Source organism: Ranitomeya variabilis, chromosome 4 (assembly GCF_051348905.1).
Source record: "Ranitomeya variabilis isolate aRanVar5 chromosome 4, aRanVar5.hap1, whole genome shotgun sequence".
Taxonomy (NCBI): Eukaryota; Metazoa; Chordata; class Amphibia; order Anura; family Dendrobatidae; genus Ranitomeya; species Ranitomeya variabilis.
Genome location: NC_135235.1, coordinates 172,597,853 through 172,617,688, shown reverse-complemented (window position 1 = coordinate 172,617,688; position 19,836 = coordinate 172,597,853). Strand labels below are relative to the sequence as shown.

Sequence of the window (19,836 nt, the reverse complement as noted above, 5' to 3'; positions counted from 1 at the left end):
CACACATCCAGCAGCCAAACCGAACTTGTGCCTGCCGTTTTGCTTTTTTTTCACACCCCCGTGCGCACATTTAGCAGCCACGCCGAACTCATGCCTGCCGCTTTCCTTTTTTTCACACCACCGTGCGCACATCCAGCAGCCGCGCCGAACTCGTGCCTGCCGTTTTCCTTTTTTTTCACACCCCCGTGCGCACATCCAGCAGCCGCGCCGAACTCCTGCCTGCCGATTTCCTTTTTTTTTCATCTCCCCTGGTGCCACGCCTGTGCACACATCCAGCAGCCGCCGAACTTTGATAAGTGACGCTGTTCACTTATCAGAGTTCGTGTGCCTGCCATTTTCCTTTTTTTTCACTTCCCCTTGTGCCACCCCCGTGTGTACATCCAGCAGCCGATGAATTTTGATAAGTGACCTGCTGTTTTAGACTTTTCTTTTCACAGGCATTTTTTTCTCCCTATTTGCTTTTTATCTTTTATCTTTTTCTTTTTTAGACAAGTTTGCACCAATAACTATCCCCCCCACACACACAGTTATAAATAAAGTACACACAAAGCACCATATTCACACAAAAAATGTCCAGCCCATCACAGTCATCCCAACAGCGCTATTCAGTGGAGAAGGCATATGCTTTCCTTGCCTCCAACACTGATAGCGACGGAGAGGATCCCACATTTCTTTACTTTTCGGATTCTTCATCCTATTCCTCCTCCTCATCTTCCTCCTCCGGTCCTGCGGAACCACCACGCAGACGTCCCAGGACAGAAGATGAGGTAGAGCCCACTCCTGAAGATGAACCAGCCCACCCCTCTTTGGACCCCGTATGGACCTCGCCCCCCCCCCCCCCTTGAAAATTACGAGCCACTGATTCCTGATTTTGTGGCAGAATCAGGAATCAAATTTGACACCACCGGCCTCACAGAAATAGACTTTTTCAAAGTCTTTTTCTCTGAGGATTTTATTAACCTCATGGTGGAGCAAACTAATTTGTACGCTCGGCAATTTTTGGCACAAAACCCCGGTTCATCATTTTCTAACTACTCTCCTGTAGGCACGGGCGCAGCGCAGGTGGAGGAGAAATCCCTGAGTTCATCCAGGAATGGCCAGTTACAAGTGACCGCGGAAAGCAAAGCGCTTGTAACCGGGAAGCTGATCCAGGTACTTCCGGGGGAGGCAGGGGATGATGCATGGAGGAGGCGTGGTCAGGCCTTCATAGGTCAGCGCCAGATCTGCGGGCGGCATGCCAGCAGAATGTCCTCTGTGGGGGATATGGAGCACCTACCAGTGTCAGAGGTGCCCAAGCAGCGCAAGGAAAGCAGTGACGATAGTAGCGGTCGCTCTAGATGCGGTCGTTCTACCGACAGCAGAGTGGAACGGGGGCGGCAGCATTCAGGGTCCCAACGTCATGCGCCGATTCCCCTCCTCTGGAACCGGTACTCCACTGAACAGCTTCGGGTGGTGAGTGTTTGATGATCACCTAATAGCTGAATTTCCCCTTCTGTGCTTTGTTTAAGGTTAAAAGGTCATCTAAAACTAAGCACAAGCAGTGTGCTTTATGCACAGCACCACTGCCGGACAGCTATATAAAAAGAGGCTTTGTCAGGCTTGTATATGCCCGACCCTGGAGGTAGAGGCTTCCCTCCTTACATCTGATTTGAGGGCTGTCATCAGAGAAGAGATTAAGAGTTCCCTTAAAGGGAGACGCCATGAAAGGGCTAGTATAGAAAGATTAAGCTCAGGATCTAGCCCATCTATAAGAGGGCAGCAGCATGAGCGTTCAGAATCCTCATTGGTATCATCCTTGGACGAGGAAGGTAGACCATGTTTCCCCGTAGAAAATATGGACACATTAGTTAAAGCAGTACGCACCACCATGGGGGTTGCAGATAATAAAGAGCCCAAATCGACCCAGGATCTCATGTTTGTGGGTTTGTGCCAAAAAATAGCAAATCATTTCCAGTGAATGACACAGTTAAAGATCTCATTAAGCGGGAATGGGATAAACAGGATAAGGGTTTCCTGCAATCTGCCGCAAAAAGAAGATACCCATTTGATGATGAGGTACTGGCTGAGTGGGTAAAAATCCCTAAAGTGGATGCAGCTGTAGCTGCTACATCAAAGTCAGCTACACTACCCCTAGAGGATACAGGCCTTTTTAACCCCTTTCTGCCATTAGACATACTTTTCCATCCATGTGGGGTGGGCTCTACTTCCCATGGATGGAATAGTACGTCATAGGCGATCGGCCGCCCTCACGAGGGAGCGCGGCCGATTGCCGTGGGTGTCAGCTGATTATTACAGCTGATATCCGGTACTATGTGCCAGGAGTGGTCATGGACCGCTCCTAACACATTAATCCCCAGAACACTGCGATCAAACATGATCGCAGCGTTCCAGCGGCTTAGGGAAGCATGTGATTGCGTTGCTCCAAGGGTCTCCTACCTCCTCCTCCCTGCAAGCCACGGATCCAAAATGGCCACGGGAGTCCTTCCGGGTGCTGCAGGGAGGTGGTTTGCGAGCGCTTGCTCAGAGCAGGCGCCGGCAAGCCTCCTACAGTGCCTGTCAGATTGCTGATCTGACACAGTGCACTGCAAAGTGTCAGATCAGCGATCTGACACTTTACCATGATGTCCCCCCGGGGACAAAGTAAAAAAGTAAAAAAAAAAAATATTTACATGTGTAAAAAAAAAAAAAAATCCTAAATAATGAAAAAAAAAATATATTGTTCCAATAAATACATTTCTTTATCTAAATAAAAAAAACAATACAAGTACACATATTTAGTATCGCCGCGTCCGTAATGACCCGACCTATAAAACTGTCCAACTAGCTAACCTCTTCAGTGATCACCGTAAAAAAAAACGAGTCAAAAAACAACTCTTTATCATACTGCCAAACAAAAAGTGGAATAACACACGATCAAAAAGACGGATATAAATAAACATGGTACCGCTGAAAATGTCATCTTGTCCTGCAAAAAACAAGCCGCCATACAGCATCATTAGCAAAAAAAAGTTATAGTCCTCAGAATAAAGCGATGGAAAAATAATTATCTTTTATGTAAAATAGATTTTATTGTATAAAACCGGCAAAACATACAAAAATTATATAAATGAGGTATCGCTGTAATCGTACTGACCAGAAAAATAAATCTGCTTTATCAATTTTATCAAACGTGGAACGGTATAAACACCCCCCAAAAGCAATTCACGAATTCCTGGTTTTTGTTCATTCTACCTCACAAAAATCGGACTAAAAAGCGATCAAAAAATGTCACGTGCCCGAAAATGGTACCAATAAAAACGTCAACTTGTCCCACAAAAAACAAGACCTCACATGATTCTGTGGACCAAAATATGAAAAAATTATAGCTCTCAAAATGTGGAGACGCAAAAACTATATTTATTTCCATTTTCCCATTGGGGTTAGGGTTAGGGTTGGGGCTAAAGTTAGGGTTGGCATTGGGGCTAAAGTTAGGGTTGTGGCTACAGTTAGGGTTAGGGCTACAGTTAGGGTTAGGGTTGGGGCTACAGTTAGGGTTAGGGTTGGGCTAAAGTTAGGGTTGGGGCTAAAGTAAGGGTTAGGGTTGGGGCTAAGGTTAGGGTTGGGGCTACAGTTAGGGTTAGGGCTACAGTTAGGGTTGGGGCTACAGTTAGGGTTGGGGCTAAAATTAGGGTTGGGTCTAAAGTTAGGGTTAGGGTTGGGGCTAAAGTTAGAGTTGGGGCAAAAGTTAGGGTTAGGGTTTGGATTACATTTACGGTTGGCATTAGGGTTGCGATTAGGGTTAGGGGTGTGTCAGGGTTAGGGGTGTGGTTAGGGTTATGGTTGGGATTAGGGTTAGGGGTGTGTTGGAGTTAGGTGTTGTGATTTTGCTTTTTGCTCCCTCTAGTGGTCATTAGTGATTTGACTCTGGAGCGTCTGTCTTTTCCTATATCCTCACCTGGGCCGTTAGTTCAGGGGCGTTGCTATATAAGCTCCCTGGACCTTCAGTTCAATGCCTGGCATCGTTGAAATCAGAGCTAATCTGTTGTGCTCTTGTCCTCTGATCCTGGTTCCTGTTTTTCAAGCTAAGTCTGTTTCCTTGCTTTTTGCTTTTGTTTTGTTTGGTATTTTTGTCCAGCTTGTTCCTATCTGTATCCTGACCTTTGCTGGAAGCTCTAGGGGGCTGGTGTTCTCCCCCCGGACCGTTAGACGGTTCGGGGGTTCTTGAATCTCCAGCGTGGATTTTTATAGGGTTTTTGTTGACCAGATAAGTTATCTTGCTTTATTCTGCTATTAGTAAGCTGGCCTCTCTTTGCTGAACCTGGTTCATTTCTGTGTTTGTCATTTCCTCTTACCTCACCGTTATTATTTGTGGGGGGCTTGTATCTTGCTTTGGGGTCCCTTTCTCTGGAGGCAAGAGAGGTCTTTGTTTTCTTCTCCTAGGGGTAGTTAGATTCTCCGGCTGGCGCGAGTCATCTAGCGATCACCGTAGGCATGATCCCCGGCTACTTCTAGTGTTGGCGTTAGGAGTAGCTATTTGGTCAACCCAGTTACCACAGCCCTATGAGCTGGATTTTTGTATCTTGCAGACTTACACGTTCCTCTGAGACCCTGTCCACTGGGGTCATAACAGTATGCCAGGCCAGTATTAAATGTTTAATGCATTGCAGAAGTGGGATTATAAGAAAGAAAATTTTGAGTTTTTTTTTTCCCTCTCTCATTTTTTTTTTCTTTTCCCCTTTACCTCAGAGTGGCTTAAGCTTGCTGCAGACATGAATGTCCAGACCTTGATTACAAGTGTGGACCAGCTTGCCGCTCGTGTGCAGGGTATACAAGATTATGTTACCAGAAATCCTAGGTCTGAACCCAAGATTCCGATTCCTGAACTGTTTTCAGGAGACCGATTTAAGTTTAGGAATTTCAGGAATAATTGTAAATTATTTTTGTCCCTGAAACCTTGTTCGTCTGGAGACTCTGCTCAACAAGTAAAAATTGTTATTTCATTCTTACGGGGTGACCCTCAGGATTGGGCTTTTTCGTTGGCGCCAGGAGATCCGGCATTGGCTGATATTGATGCGTTTTTTCTGGCGCTCGGTTTACTTTATGAGGAACCCAATCTTGAGATTCAGGCAGAGAAAGCCTTGCTGGCTATGTCTCAGGGCCAGGACGAGGCTGAGGTGTATTGCCAAAAATTTCGGAAATGGTCCGTGCTGACACATTGGAACGAGTGTGCACTGGCCGCTAATTTTAGAAATGGCCTTTCTGAGGCCATTAAGAATGTTATGGTAGGTTTTCCCATTCCCACAGGTCTGAATGATACCATGTCCCTGGCTATTCAAATTGACCGGCGGTTGCGGGAGCGCAAAACCGCAAATTCCCTCATGTTGTTGTCTGAACAGACACCTGATGTGATGCAATGTGATAGAAAAACCGCAAATTCCCTCATGGTGTTGTCTGAACGGACACCTGATTTGATGCAATGTGATAGAATCCTGACTAGAAATGAGAGGAAAATTCATAGACGCCGGAATGGCTTGTGCTACTACTGTGGTGATTCTACACATGTTATCTCAGCATGCTCTAAACGTATATCTAAGGTTGTTCCTATGAAGGTTTCCTCTCCCAAATTTAAACCTCGTTTTATTGGTCCTTACAAGATATTGGAAATTCTTAATCCTGTATCCTTTCGCCTGGATCTTCCTGTGTCGTTTGCTATCCACAACGTGTTTCATAGGTCCTTGTTGCGGCGGTACGTTGTGCCTGTGGTTCCTTCTGCTGAGCCTCCTGCTCCGGTGTTGGTTGAGGGCGAGTTGGAGTACGTGGTGGAGAAGATCTTGGATTCTCGTCTCTCCAGGCGGAGGCTTCAGTACCTGGTCAAGTGGAAGGGCTATGGTCAGGAAGATAATTCCTGGGTGGTCGCCTCTGATGTTCATGCGGCCGATTTAGTTCGTGCCTTTCACGCCGCTTATCCTGATCGCCCTGGTGGTCGTGGTGAGGGTTCGGTGACCCCTCACTAAGGGGGGGGTACTGTTGTGATTTTGCTTTTTGCTCCCTCTAGTGGTCATTAGTGATTTGACTCTGGAGCGTCTGTCTTTTCCTATATCCTCACCTGGGCCGTTAGTTCAGGGGCGTTGCTATATAAGCTCCCTGGACCTTCAGTTCAATGCCTGGCATCGTTGAAATCAGAGCTAATCTGTTGTGCTCTTGTCCTCTGATCCTGGTTCCTGTTTTTCAAGCTAAGTCTGTTTCCTTGCTTTTTGCTTTTGTTTTGTTTGGTATTTTTGTCCAGCTTGTTCCTATCTGTATCCTGACCTTTGCTGGAAGCTCTAGGGGGCTGGTGTTCTCCCCCCGGACCGTTAGACGGTTCGGGGGTTCTTGAATCTCCAGCGTGGATTTTTATAGGGTTTTTGTTGACCAGATAAGTTATCTTGCTTTATTCTGCTATTAGTAAGCTGGCCTCTCTTTGCTGAACCTGGTTCATTTCTGTGTTTGTCATTTCCTCTTACCTCACCGTTATTATTTGTGGGGGGCTTGTATCTTGCTTTGGGGTTCCTTTCTCTGGAGGCAAGAGAGGTCTTTGTTTTCTTCTCCTAGGGGTAGTTAGATTCTCCGGCTGGCGCGAGTCATCTAGCGATCACCGTAGGCATGATCCCCGGCTACTTCTAGTGTTGGCGTTAGGAGTAGCTATTTGGTCAACCCAGTTACCACAGCCCTATGAGCTGGATTTTTGTATCTTGCAGACTTACACGTTCCTCTGAGACCCTGTCCCCTGGGGTCATAACAGTTAGGGGTGTGGTTAGGGTTGGGATTAGGGTTAGGGGTGTGTTCGGGTTAGGGGTGTGGTTGGGATTAGGGTTAGGGGCATGTTCGGGTTAGGGGTGTGGTTAGGGTTATGGTTAGGGTTGGGATTAGGGTTAGGGGTGTGTTTGGGTTAGAGTTTCAGTTAGAATTGGGGGTTTCCACTGTTAAGGCACATCAGAGGCTCTCCAAACGCGACATGGCATTTGATCTCAATTCCAGCCAATTCTGCATTGAAAAAGTAAAACATATGGGGTATCAGCGTACTCAGGACAAATTGGACAACTTTTGGGGTCCAATTTCTCTGGTTACCCTTGGGGGCTAAAAAATCATTTTTGTGGGAAAAAATTATTTTTTATTTTCACGACTCTGCGTTATAAACTGTAGTGAAACACTTGGGGGTTCAAAGTTCTCACAACACATCTAGATAAGTTCCTTGGGGGGTCTATTTTCCAATATGGGGTCACTTGGGGGTTTCAATGTTTAGGCACATCAGGGGCTCTGCAAACGCAATGTGACTCCTGCAGACCATTCCATCTAAGTCTGCATTCCAAAGGGCGCTCCTTCCCTTCCAAGGTCTGCCATGCGCCCAAACAGTAGTTTTCTCCCACATATGGGGTATCAGCGTACTCAGGATAAATTGGACAACAACATTTGGTGTCCAATTTCTCCTGTTAACCTTGGGAAAATACAAAACTGGGGGCTAAAAAATAATTTTTGTGGAAAAAAAGAGAATTTTTATTTTCACGGCTCTGCGTTATAAACTGTAGTGAAACACTTGGGGTTCAAAGTGCTCACCACACATCTAGATAAGTTCCTTAGGGGTCTACTTTCCAAAATGGTGTCACTTGTGGGGTTTCAATGTTTAGGCACATCAGGGGCTCTCCAAATGCGACATGGCATCCTATCTCAATTCCAGTCAATTTTGCAATGAAAAGTCAAATGGCTCCTTCCTTTCTGAGCTCTGCCATGTGCCCAAACAGTGGTTTACCCCCACATATGGGGTATCAACTTACTCACAACAAATTGTTCAACAACTTTTGGGGTCCAATTTCTCCTGTTACCCTTGGTAAAATAAAATTGGAGCTAAAGTTAATTTTTTGTGAAAAAAGTAAAATGTTCATTTTTTGTAAACATTCCAAAAATTCTTGTGAAATACCTGAAGGGTTAACAAACTTCTTGAATGTGGTATTGAGCACCTTGAGGGGTGCAGTTTTTAGAATTGTGTCACACTTGGGTATTTTCTATCATATAGACCCCTCAAAGTGACTTCAAATGTGATGTAGTCCCTAAAAAAATGGTGTTGTAAAAATGAGAAATTGCTGGTCAACTTTTAACCCTTATAACTCCCTAACAAAAAAAAATTTTGGTTCGAAAATTGTGCTGATGTAAAGTAGACATGTGGGAAATGTTACCTATTAAGTATTTTGTGTGACATAACTCTATGATTTAAGGGCATAATAATTGAAAGTTGGAAAATTGCGAAATTTTCTGAATTTTCGCAAAATTTCTGTTTTTTTCCACAAATAAATGTAGGTAATATCAAAGAAATGTTACCACTATCATGAAGCATAATATGTGATGAGAAAACATTGTCAGAATCACTGGGATCCGTTGAAATGTTCCAGAGTTATAACCACATAAAAGGACAGAGGTCAGAATTGTAAAAATTGGCCCGGTCATTAACGTGCAAACCACCCTTGGGGGTAAAGGGGTTAAGGATCCATCTGACAGGAAGGCGGATATGTTCTTAAAATGGGTTTGGGAGTTGTCAGCCAGAGCTTTCAAACCGGCAATTGCTAGCACCTGTACTGCCAGATCCATTATGGTTTGGGTGGATCAACTGGAGGAGCAGTTACGGGCCAAAGTCCCTAGAGATAAGCTATTTGATTCTCTCTCTCAAATCCATGAAGGAGCTGCTTATCTGGCAGATGCATCGGTGGATTCTCTAAAACTGGCAGCCAGATCTGCGGGCCTCGCAAACGCTGCCCGGCGTGCACTCTGGCTTAATACCTGGAAGGGGGATGCTCAAGCTAGAGCAAAGTTATGTGCCATTCCATGCCAGGGTGAGTACTTATTTGGCCCCGTGCTTGACTATATTCTTGCAAAGGCAGCAGATAGGAAAAAAAGATTCCTTCATTTATTTAATCCTGCTTTCAGGAACACCTTCAGAAAGCAGATGTCCATCCAGAAGACATACTCAGACCGGGATTGGGAACCGGCGGAGCCAAAAATGGGCTTCCCTTCCGAGCCCTGCCGTGCGCTCAAACAGTGGTATCAGCGTACTCAGGACAAATTGGACAACAAATTTTGGGGTCCAATTTCTCCTGGTACCCTTGGGAAAATAAAAAATTGGGGACTAAACCATCATGTTTGTGGAAAAATATGATTTTTTTATTTTCACGCCTGGGTGTTCTAAACTTCTGTGAAGCACTTGGGGGTTTAAAGTGCTCACCACACATCTAGATAAGTTCCTTAGGGGGTCTAGTTTCCAAATTGGGGTCACTTGTGGGGAGTTTCCACTGTTTAGGCACATCAGGGGCTCGCCAAACGAGACAAGGCGTCCAATCTCAATTCCTGCCAATTTAAGTTTGAAAAAGTCAAACGGTGCTCCTTCCCTTTCGAGCTGTGCCCGGCGCACAAACAGTGGTTCCCTCCCACATATGAAGTATCAGCGTACTCAGAACAAATGGACAACAACTTTTGAGGTCCATTTTCTCCTTTTACCCTTGGAAAATTAAAACAATTGTTGCTGAAAGATTATTTTTTGTGACTAAAAAGTTAAATGTTAATTTTTTCCTTCCACGTTGCTTCTGCTCCTGTGAAACACCTGAAGGGTTAATAAACTTCTTGAATGTGGTTTTGCGTACCTTTAGGGGTGCAGTTTTTAGAATGGTGTCACTTTTGGGTATTTTCTTCCATATAGACCCCTCAAAGTGAATTGAAATGTGAGGTGGTCCCTAAAAAAAATGGTTTTGCAAATTTTGTTGTAAAAATGATAAATCACTGTTTAACCTTATAACTTCCTAACGAAAAAAAAATTTTGGTTCCAAAATTGTGCCGATGTAAAGTAAACATGTGGGAAATGTTATTTTGTGTGACATATTTCTCTGTTTTAAGGGCATAAAAATTCAGTTTGAAAATAGCTAAATTTTCCAAATTTTCGCCAAATTTCCATTTTTTACACAAATAAATGCAAGTTATACCGAAGAAATTATACCGCTAATGTGAAGTACAATATGTCATTACCTCATAAAGGGACAGTGGTCAGAATTGTAAAAATTGGCCCGGTCATTAACGTGCAAACTATCCTCGGGGGTAAAGGGGTTAATAACTCTTTGCTGATCATTTTGTAAAACATGTCAAGGTGATAACACCTGGATATTTCTATCTCCATTCAGGGAGGAAGATGTGTTGCTGTCAATGCTGAGGCTGGTTGAATGTGAGAGGGTTACAGCAGATGCAGAAGGAGCCATGGGGCTTGCAGCTATATTATCTGGTGCACTCCCATGCCTGAAAGGGAAAAGGTAATATAGTCCATGACATAGCCTCTTCATACACCCCTATTCATAGTGCACAATTATAGTCAGGAGTGGAAAGAGGAACAAATTTGATGTAGAAATTTTCCATACATCTGAAGGGGCTTGCAGCAAGCCTTGCTCACTTTGCAGAAATAACATTATTCAGATTTATATAACTGATTTTCAGTCTCAAACATGTTTTCACTGAGTAGGACCAGAAGATATGCAATAAAGAACAGTGTTAGTTACAATCCTTGAGAACACCTCTATACACAGAGCTGTGATTGAACCCGTGCCAGCGCCATCCCCGTGACTGAACGCCAAACGTTCTCGAAAACAATAAAGTTAATTTCCTCCCGATAGCGGGGATCGAAGTGCAGGTTCAGAACACTATTAAACTGCAGTTTATCTCCATATCTCCATAGGTTAATAGTGTTTTTTCAGGTTCCCTTTAACCAATTTTTACATTCACTGTGGGCTGCCGATTATCCTACTATATATCTATATTAAGAAAATCCTACAATCAATGGAAGCCAATGCCAAATATTGGGGGATAAGCCAGGAAGAAGCTAACACGAAACGCGCGTTGGGGCGTATTGATTCATATGTATTCTCCTTACTCCTTACACGCAAGCACTTTTGCTGTGGGGCTTTAACTATAGATCTACCGTAATCCAATCTTTGCTACATATCATGTTATTATTCTATTTTATATGTACTGTGTTATAAGCCAGGGGTGCCAAAATTTATTTGCACTATGCAATGATATTTACTCAGCACCAAGCACTTTTCTAGGCTATCCACAAATGGCTATACATGCACTAGGCACTTTTTGCGGCTTTCTGTTATCAGAGGCAAAGGTTGTATATCTTATTGGTAGGAGATACGTTGTTTTTTGGTCCATTTGGTATTCTAACCTTGGTTTGATTTGCAAACCTCATATATATTTAATCTGTAACTTCATTAGATATTTATCTAAAGGACCTTGAGTACATACTTTTCATGTTTATACAGACCTGTATATGGCGGTACCATTTTTTGCATTTGTATTTCTGTATTCTTTTAATGAGATTATTGAATAAAGTTGTATTTATTTCTTTGAATATTTGGCATTGGCTTCCATTGATTGTAGGATTTTCTTGAAGGTTAAGCAGCGCCATTCTTAAGGCCATTTTTTTGTATGATTATTATATCTATATTAGCATTTATTGGCTCCTGCAGTCTCTCACCCAACTCCATCCCTGACCTTATATAATATTTATATACACTATGCCTATCATATGCTCTATTCAATTAACCCTCACCAATACACTAAAAGAAAAGAAGTTATTATATGTAGAATTACTAATTAGATGCAACATTGGCTGTGCAAAATTAAAAGCAGCTTTTCTTTTAAGTCTCCCTTCAGAAATAGAGCCCTGGTGGCTGCCTATTCTCCATCCCATCAATAATATAGGAAATCAGAACAGTTATAACAATGTAACAATTAGTCTTTGTCTTCAGTAATATTCAAAGAAAGGCTTTTTGTTTTTCAGGGTGGCTGTTGTCGTGTGTAGCGGGAATCTGCCATTGCCTTTACTTCGCCACTGTCTGGACAGAGCTCTGGTTCTAGATTATCGTGTCTGCAAATTTTCAGTTGTCCTGCCAGACCTTCCCGGAGAGATCACGAAACTCTTGGAAGCCATTGGACGAGAAGAAGTCAGGTGAGTAGAAGAGTTTACAATAAGGTTTAGTCACCATTGCGGAGATAACATTTTATAGTGTTACCAAAGTAACATTCCTAAATAATCATAGGTAAAGTAGAAACAGAGATGCTACCTAGCGAAATCATGAAAGGCATAGAACTGAGAGAATAATTGAGGTTGCTAACCTGGGAAGATGTGCAATAGCAGGCACAGCTCTGGATATGGAGGATATTCCAACATACAGACTACTGCTTGACCGCTCAGCCGGATAAAAGGCTCATAATAATGGTGCAAAGGAAAAAAAATATTGCGGTGGGCACTGCCATGAACCACGATGGAGGAAAATTTTAGATAATATTGAGCTGTGGACAATTGAGTTCTGGGGAAAGCTTAATATTATTTACAATTCTCCACCATCTTGGTTTGTGGCAGCGCCCACCATGACGCTTTTCTCTTTTTCTTTTGTATCATTTTTAAATAATGATAGCTGGAGCAGACACGGTATTGTTAAGAGAGATTTTCCAATTACTTTGGTACTTACATCGGAGATGGCACTTTTCAAAACTTTCTAATAAAATGGAAAAAGTGTCTAAAATAAATAATTTTGGTGCACATTATGTATGCCAGTTTTTGGTGCAACATTATCAGTAATACTAATAAAAGATATCATATTTCTAAAATTTGTAACTCAACCTTTTTTAAGCAACAGTAGTGACTTTCAGCAGAAGAAATAAAACAATAGGCTGCAAAAAAAAAGCAAGCAACAGATAGCATAAGTAATACCATGTGGCAGCTACGGAGCCCCTGGAGACAGCGGCTCAGACCAGGATGGCCACACAACTTATTTTAATGTATGGTGAGTAGTGATGAGCGAACGTGCTCGCGACTACTCGTTACTCGCCCGAGTATCACTGTATTCGGTGCACTCGGCGAGCACCGAGCATTTCCGGGAATACTCGGCGGGAACTCGGGTCTCCACCCTGCATTTTTGGCAGTCTTTAGAGACCCAATCAACATGCAGGGATTGTCTGCCAGGCAACTGTAACGCCACAGCCATTTTTGTTGTGGTCTTGCAGTAATTGGCTGGCCGCACAGCATCATCAGGGGTATAAGAGACCGGATGCCGCCCTGCTCAGCGCATTCAGCTCTGGAATCAGACAGTGTAGGGAGAGGTGCTGCTGAGATAGGGTCAGATTTGAGGATTTCTTAGTCAGTGTGGGGTCTACCATCCTAAACTACTCAAATCCAGCTAAACCAACAGTCCTTCTAAGGACTAATTCCAGAGTATATAGGTTTCAGTGTTAGGTAGGCAGGGGAGTGTACGTCGCTTTATACAAATCAATGCAAGGCCTGCAGGCACTGTATGTGTGTATATAAATATCATTGCATACATGAAGAGGGTCCATTCCATCACTGTCTGCTGCTGCTACCTATAGCATATATTGACATTATATACAGTACCTAGCCCCAGGTATAATTGGCTAGGAATTTTTTTTTGCCAGGTTAATAGAGATTATTTTATTGCAAAGCAATCCAGAGCCCTTTTTTTCTCTATTTGCTTTTTGACACTGCACAATACATCCAGATCCTTTTCCTAGCACAGCATGAAAATTCAGCAATTTTAAAGGGGTCACAAAAATCACTTATGAGTACGCAGAAAAATCTTTTGTGTTTTTGTGGTAACGTAGAGTAGAATTTTTTTTAGTGTCTTACACAAAAAAATACATACAGGCCACATATTTTACAGTGTGGTATATCTGTGACACACCTCATACATCCGTGTGCTAAAAATTTGGGCAATTTAGGCCTAAATTCCATTTTTTTGCTGTTACTCTAGTTATACACTCACTGGCCACTTTATTAGGTACACCTGTCCAACTTCTTGTTAACATTTAATTTCTAATCAGCCAATCACATGGCGGCAACTCAGTGATTTAGGCATGTAGACATGGTCAAGACAATCTCCTGCAGTTCAAACCGAGCATCAGTATGGGGAAGAAAGGTGATTTGAGTGCCTTTGAACGTGGCATGGTTGTTGGTGCCAGAAGGGCTGGTCTGAGTATTTCAGAAACTGCTGATCTACTGGGATTTTCACGCACAACCATCTCTAGGGTTTACAGAGAATGGCCCGAAAAAGAAAAAAAATCCAGTGAGCGGCCGTTCTGTGGGCGGAAATGCCTTGTTGATGCCAGAGGTCAGAGGAGAATGGGCAGACTGGTTCGAGCTGATAGAAAGGCAACAGTGACTCAAATCGCCACCCGTTACAACCAAGGTAGGCCTAAGAGCATCTCTGAACGCACAGTGCGTCGAACTTTGAGGCAGATGGGCTACAGCAGCAGAAGACCACACCGAGTACCACTCCTTTCAGCTAAGAACAGGAAACTGAGGCTACAATTTGCACAAGCTCATCGAAATTGGACAGTAGAAGATTGGAAAAACGTTGCTTGGTCTGATGAGTCTCGATTTCTGCTGCGACATTCGGATGGTAGGGTCAGAATTTGGCGTAAACAACATGAAAGCATGGATCCATCCTGCCTTGTATGGAGCATCTTTGGGATGTGCAGCCGACAAATCTGCGGCAACTGTGTGATGCCATCATGTCAATATGGACCAAAATCTCTGAGGAATGCTTCCAGCACCTTGTTGAATCTATGCCACGAAGAATTGAGGCAGTTCTGAAGGCAAAAGGGGTCCAACCCGTTACTAGCATGGTGTACCTAATAAAGTGGCCGGTGAGTGTATACAGCACTATTTTGCACACCCCACAAAAAATACAGGCCACATATTTGGCAGTGTGGTATTGCCATGATAGGCCTCACATATCTGCCTGCTCCAAGTTTGGGCATTATAGACCGGTATTCCAGTTTTTTCCCTGGCTGTTACTCTACTTATATACAGCACTATTTAGCAAACCTCAAAAAAATACAGGCCACATATTTGGCAGTGTGGTATTTCTGTGACAGACCTCATATATCTCCGTGCTCCAATCTTGGGCATTTTAGGCCGTTATTCCAGTGTTTTTCCTGTCTGTTACTCTACTTATATACAGCACTTTGCAGCAAACCTCAAAACAATACAGGCCACATATTTGGTAGTGTAGTATTTCAGTGACAGGCCTCTTATATCTGCGTGCTCCAAGTTTGGGCATCGTGCTCCAAGTTTGGGCATTTTAGGCCGGTATTCCAGGTTTTTTCCTGTCTGTTACTCTACTTATGTACAGCACTATTTTGCATTTAAAAAAATAAAAAATGCAGGCCACACATTTGGCAGTGTGGTATTTCCGTGACAGGCCTCATATATCTCCATGCTCCAAGTTTGGGCATTTTAGGCCAGTATTCCAGTATATTTCCTGTCTGTTACTCTACTTACATACAGCACTACTTAGCAACCCTCCAAAAAAATACAGGCCACATATTTGGCAGTGTGGTATTTCCGTGACAGGCCTCATACATCTGCGTGCTCCAAGTTTGGGCATTTTAGGCCGGTATTCCAGGTTTTTCCTGTCTGTTACTCTACTTATATACAGCACTATTTTGCATTTAAAAAAATTAAAAATACAGGCCACATATTTTGCAGTGTGGTATCTCCATGAGAGGCCTCATCTATCTGTGCTAAAAATTTGGCCATTTTAGGCCTACATATTGTTAGGGCTGGCGGAACGCACCGAGTTAATTGAGAGATATTATTTGGTGCGTTCGCAGCCCAGGGTCCACCGTGCAGGAGAGGACCTGCTGCTGGCAAATGGCGGCCCTTTATGGCGGTAGAAGCGAACTCTGTTACTTCACAGAGATGCTGTGCCAGATCTCACTCTGACCCTCGGTGGCTTTTGAGCCCGCGCCTGAGGACACCCCGAGTCAGCAGCTGAGACCTTGGCAACTAAAAAACGTGGAACCCTGTTGACTTCACAGGAGTATCCACCAACTGCCGAGCTGATGGCAGTGTGTGGCAACACAAACATACAATCTCCTCACCGGAGGAGCCGGAATTCTAGGGGCTTAATTCAGCCGGGGCCCTAAATCCACGCACATAATCTCATCACCAGAGGTGCCGGCATTCTAGGGGCTTATTTCAGCCAAGTCCCTGAACACACATAAATGTGACCACACTGGCGCATGCACATAACTGAATCAATACTAGCGCATGGCCGTGCGGTCATGAGAGCCTTAAGTAGCTGCAGCAAGTACAGGACTTTCCTAGAAGGACCAATGAGAGGCTGCTACAGAGCCTGAGCACCTTCAGGACCTTCCTGGAGGACCAATGGATTTAGCTGCAGTATCTGAACATGTGACCCTCGATCTCCACTGAGATCTTACCCTGGGCATGCTCAGAACGAGAAAAGCAGGACTTAGTCCCAGAAGCGTCTGCTCACCGCTGCTCAGCACTCGCTTCAATGGCAGAAGCTGGAAAAGCAGCAGTAATCCTTTGTACAGAGTCAGACTGAGCGAGACACTGGGACTGATGTCTCTGCTGAGCAGGCTCCACTGCGGCAGGAGAAGAATGGGAGACCGCAGTGGAGATGGCCTGAGATTCCCCCTGTGCAGAGGTAGGAACTCGACCCCTAACACATATTCTAGTATTTTTGCTGTCTGACACCAATTATTGACACAAATTTGATAACCAAAAAAAAACATTTTTAACTACAGTCCAGATAGTTTAAAGTGTGGTTTTCCCGCACACCCATCACATACAAGTTAACTCCCAATTCAGCCATTTGTAGTGAATGTGTAAAATATGCTAGTTAATTTACAATAGGCAAGGCGCCTGGCAAGGGACGGGGAAGTGGACATGATGGGTGACTGCATATTACTCACCCTGATCCTCCTTCCTCCCACCATGCTGAGTGCCCTGAGACAACTGATCCTACATTCGGACACTCCGAAGAACTGTTCTCTTTTCCATTTATAGAATCGTCCCTCTCGACCGGTCCACTTGATGCGGGACAAGATGAGATTCCATGTAGTGATGACCAAATATTTGAGCAGCCATGGTCACAAGAGGTGGACGATGATGAGACACAATTGCCAGAAAGTCTGGAGGAGGACCAGGGTGCAGAAGTGGAAGATGAGATGATGGATGATATAGTAACTGACCCATCCTGGCAGGAGGACATGCAGAGCAAGGACAGCGGCACACAAGGGGAGGGAGGTGTAGCACCCCTTCAGGCAGGAAGAAGCAGTGTGGTAGCTGCAGACAGAAGGAGGGCAACCGTTCCCCGTAACACCAATATGACAGAAGTTGCCAGTCCAACTGTTAGGTCTTCCAAGTTCGGTTATTTTGTAAAGACTCTGCTGATAACCCCAAACAGGCTATCTGCAACACCTGTCATGCCAGCATCAGCAGGGGAGCAAAACTACCAGCCTTACCACCACAATCATGATCAGGCACATGGCAGCAAAGCACCCGACTTTGTTGGCCCAACCTCAGGCTCCAGGAACAGTGTCTGCAGGTGACACCACTGCTTCTTTTACTATTGGGCATGCAAGCCAATTCCCTGTCCACACTCAAATAGTGCCATCATCAAGCACGTCTACATCCTTGTCCCAGCACAGCCTTCAGTTGTCTATACCCCAGTCATTGGAATGCAAGCAGAAATACGCAGCCAAGGCCCCACAGGCTACAGTACTAAATTCACACATTTCTGGTCTACTTGAGCTGGAAATGTTGCCTTTTAGGCTCGTTGAGATTGAATCTTTTCCACAGCCTAATGGTGGCGGGCATCCCAAGGTACGCAGTCCCCAGCCACCACTATTTCTCCCGCTGTGCCATTCCAACACTACACAAGCACGTGTCCCACAACATTACCCGTGCCTTCAACAATGCAGTTACTGGGAAAGTCCACCTAACCACGGACACGTGGAAAAGTGCTTGTGGCCAGGGACGGTACATCTCGCTGACGGCACACTGGGTTAACATAGTGGAAGCCGGGACCCAGTCAGACCTTGGGATGGAACAGGTCCTCCTGATGCCAAGGATTGCGGGCCCTGCGTCAATCAGGGTTGCCCCCTCAGTCTACAGCTCCTGCACCTCCTCCTCCTACTTTTCAGCCTCCATCTCTGAAATGAGCACATCAGTCCCAAGCTGTAAGCACTGCAGCACTGTCAAATCCAAGCGGCAGCAGGCCTGGTGGTGGCTCTGAAGCGAGGCGAACTGACACACGTACCATGCCTAGCCCATGTGCATAAGCTTGTTGTTCAGTGGTTTCTAAAAAGCTACCCAGAGCTGCCAAATCTACTTGTGAAAGTACGCCGCCTGTGAGCCCATTTTACAAAGTCAGCTACAGCGTCAGCCGCCCCTGCCGTGCTTCAGCAGCGATTGCAGCTTCCGGCTCTCCGACTGGTGTGTGATGTCCCCACGCGTTGGAACTCTACACTGCAGATGTTGGAAAGGATTTGTGAGCAGAAGAGGGCAGTTGTTGAATACCAGCATCAACAAGGCCGTCGTTATTAAGGTGAGACTCCACACATAAGACCTCAGGAGTGGACATGGGTGTCAGACATATGTAACATCCTCCAAAACTTTGAGGAGTCCACCAAGATGGTGAGCGGCGATGATGCCATAATTGGCATCACCATCCCACTTCTCTGCATTCTGAAAAGCTCTCTGCTCACAATGAAAGAGGAGGCATTGCAGGCGGAGCAGGAGGACATGAAGCAAGGAACCATACAGGGTGATTGCACACAGCCCAGCCTCATGTCATCCCATCGTGGATTGTTTGACAGTGAGGACGAGGAGAAGGAGGAAGAACAGGAGCTATTTTCATGTGCTGTAGATGGTACTACAAGCTTAACTGTCATACCGTCTGTTCAGCGTGGATGGCCTGAGGACAAGGAGAAAGAGGAGGAGGACACCTTGGTCAGTCGTCCTGTTAGTGAGGACACGGGAAGCTTGCCTGTTACCAGTCTGGCACGCATGGCTGACTTTATGTTGTGCTGCCTTTCCCGTGACCCTCGCATTATGAAAATTTGCAGTGACACTCATTACTGGTTGGTGACACTTCTAGACCCACGCTACAAGGAGAACTTTCAATCCTTTCTTCCAGAGGCAGACAGGTGTACTAAAATGGTGCAGTACCAGAGGGCCATTGTTGCTGAATTATTTAAAAAATTCAGAAAAAATCTGAAAACGCTGGTGGTAGATGTCACAGTTAGTTGGACAACCAAGGAGTACAGGCGAGAGAGACACAACTCCAAACCAGCAGAGGCAGGGGAACACTGGCAAAGTTCTGAGACAGTTTTCTCAGACCCTCCCATCGCCCTGGCCCTGAGGATGACTTTATGTTGCGCTGCCTTCGTATTGTAAAAATTTTGGTTGACAGTCATTACTGGGTAGTGACACTTTTAAACCCATGCTACAAGGAGAACTTTCAATCTTTTCTTCCAGAGGCAGACAGGTGTACTAAAATTCTGCATTACCAGAAGGCCATTGTTGCAGAATTAGTAAAAAAATTCCCATCTCAAAATGCTGGCGGCAGACATAACAGTTCGTTGAACAACCAAGGAGTACAGGCGAGAGAGACATAACTCCATTCCAACAGAGGCAGGGGAACACTGGCTAAGTTCTGGAACAACTGTGATCTAGTGGTGGTGGATGATGAGACGTGGAGGAAAGCCTCATTAAAAAATAGGCCCAATTTAAAGGAGCTGGTCTCCTAGACTTGTAATGCCCATACACTGTGTATGGGCTGACAAACATACACATTCACAGTCCCTCCCATCACCCTGGCCCTGAGACGCAGGATAATGTCACAAGGAATGGAGTGTTTTCTAAGATGCTGAGGGAGTACCTTGCTGACCATACCAACATCCTCAGTGATTCCTCTGTGCCTTTTAATTATTGGGTCTCCAAGCTAGACACGT

At 44.7% G+C, this 19,836-nt stretch overlaps 1 protein-coding gene across 3 annotated transcripts in view; it reads left to right on the top strand.

Moving 5' to 3' along the window:
- Nucleotides 1-19,836, top strand: part of LOC143770113 (L-threonine ammonia-lyase-like) — a 441,011-nt gene that overhangs the window by 352,171 nt on the left and 69,004 nt on the right. For all 3 annotated transcript variants that reach the window (XM_077259383.1, XM_077259382.1, XM_077259381.1), the window contains 2 exons: nucleotides 10,176-10,301; nucleotides 11,831-11,998. In XM_077259383.1, the coding sequence (XP_077115498.1) occupies nucleotides 10,176-10,301; nucleotides 11,831-11,998 (294 nt within the window). The remainder of the gene's footprint in view (nucleotides 1-10,175; nucleotides 10,302-11,830; nucleotides 11,999-19,836) is intronic.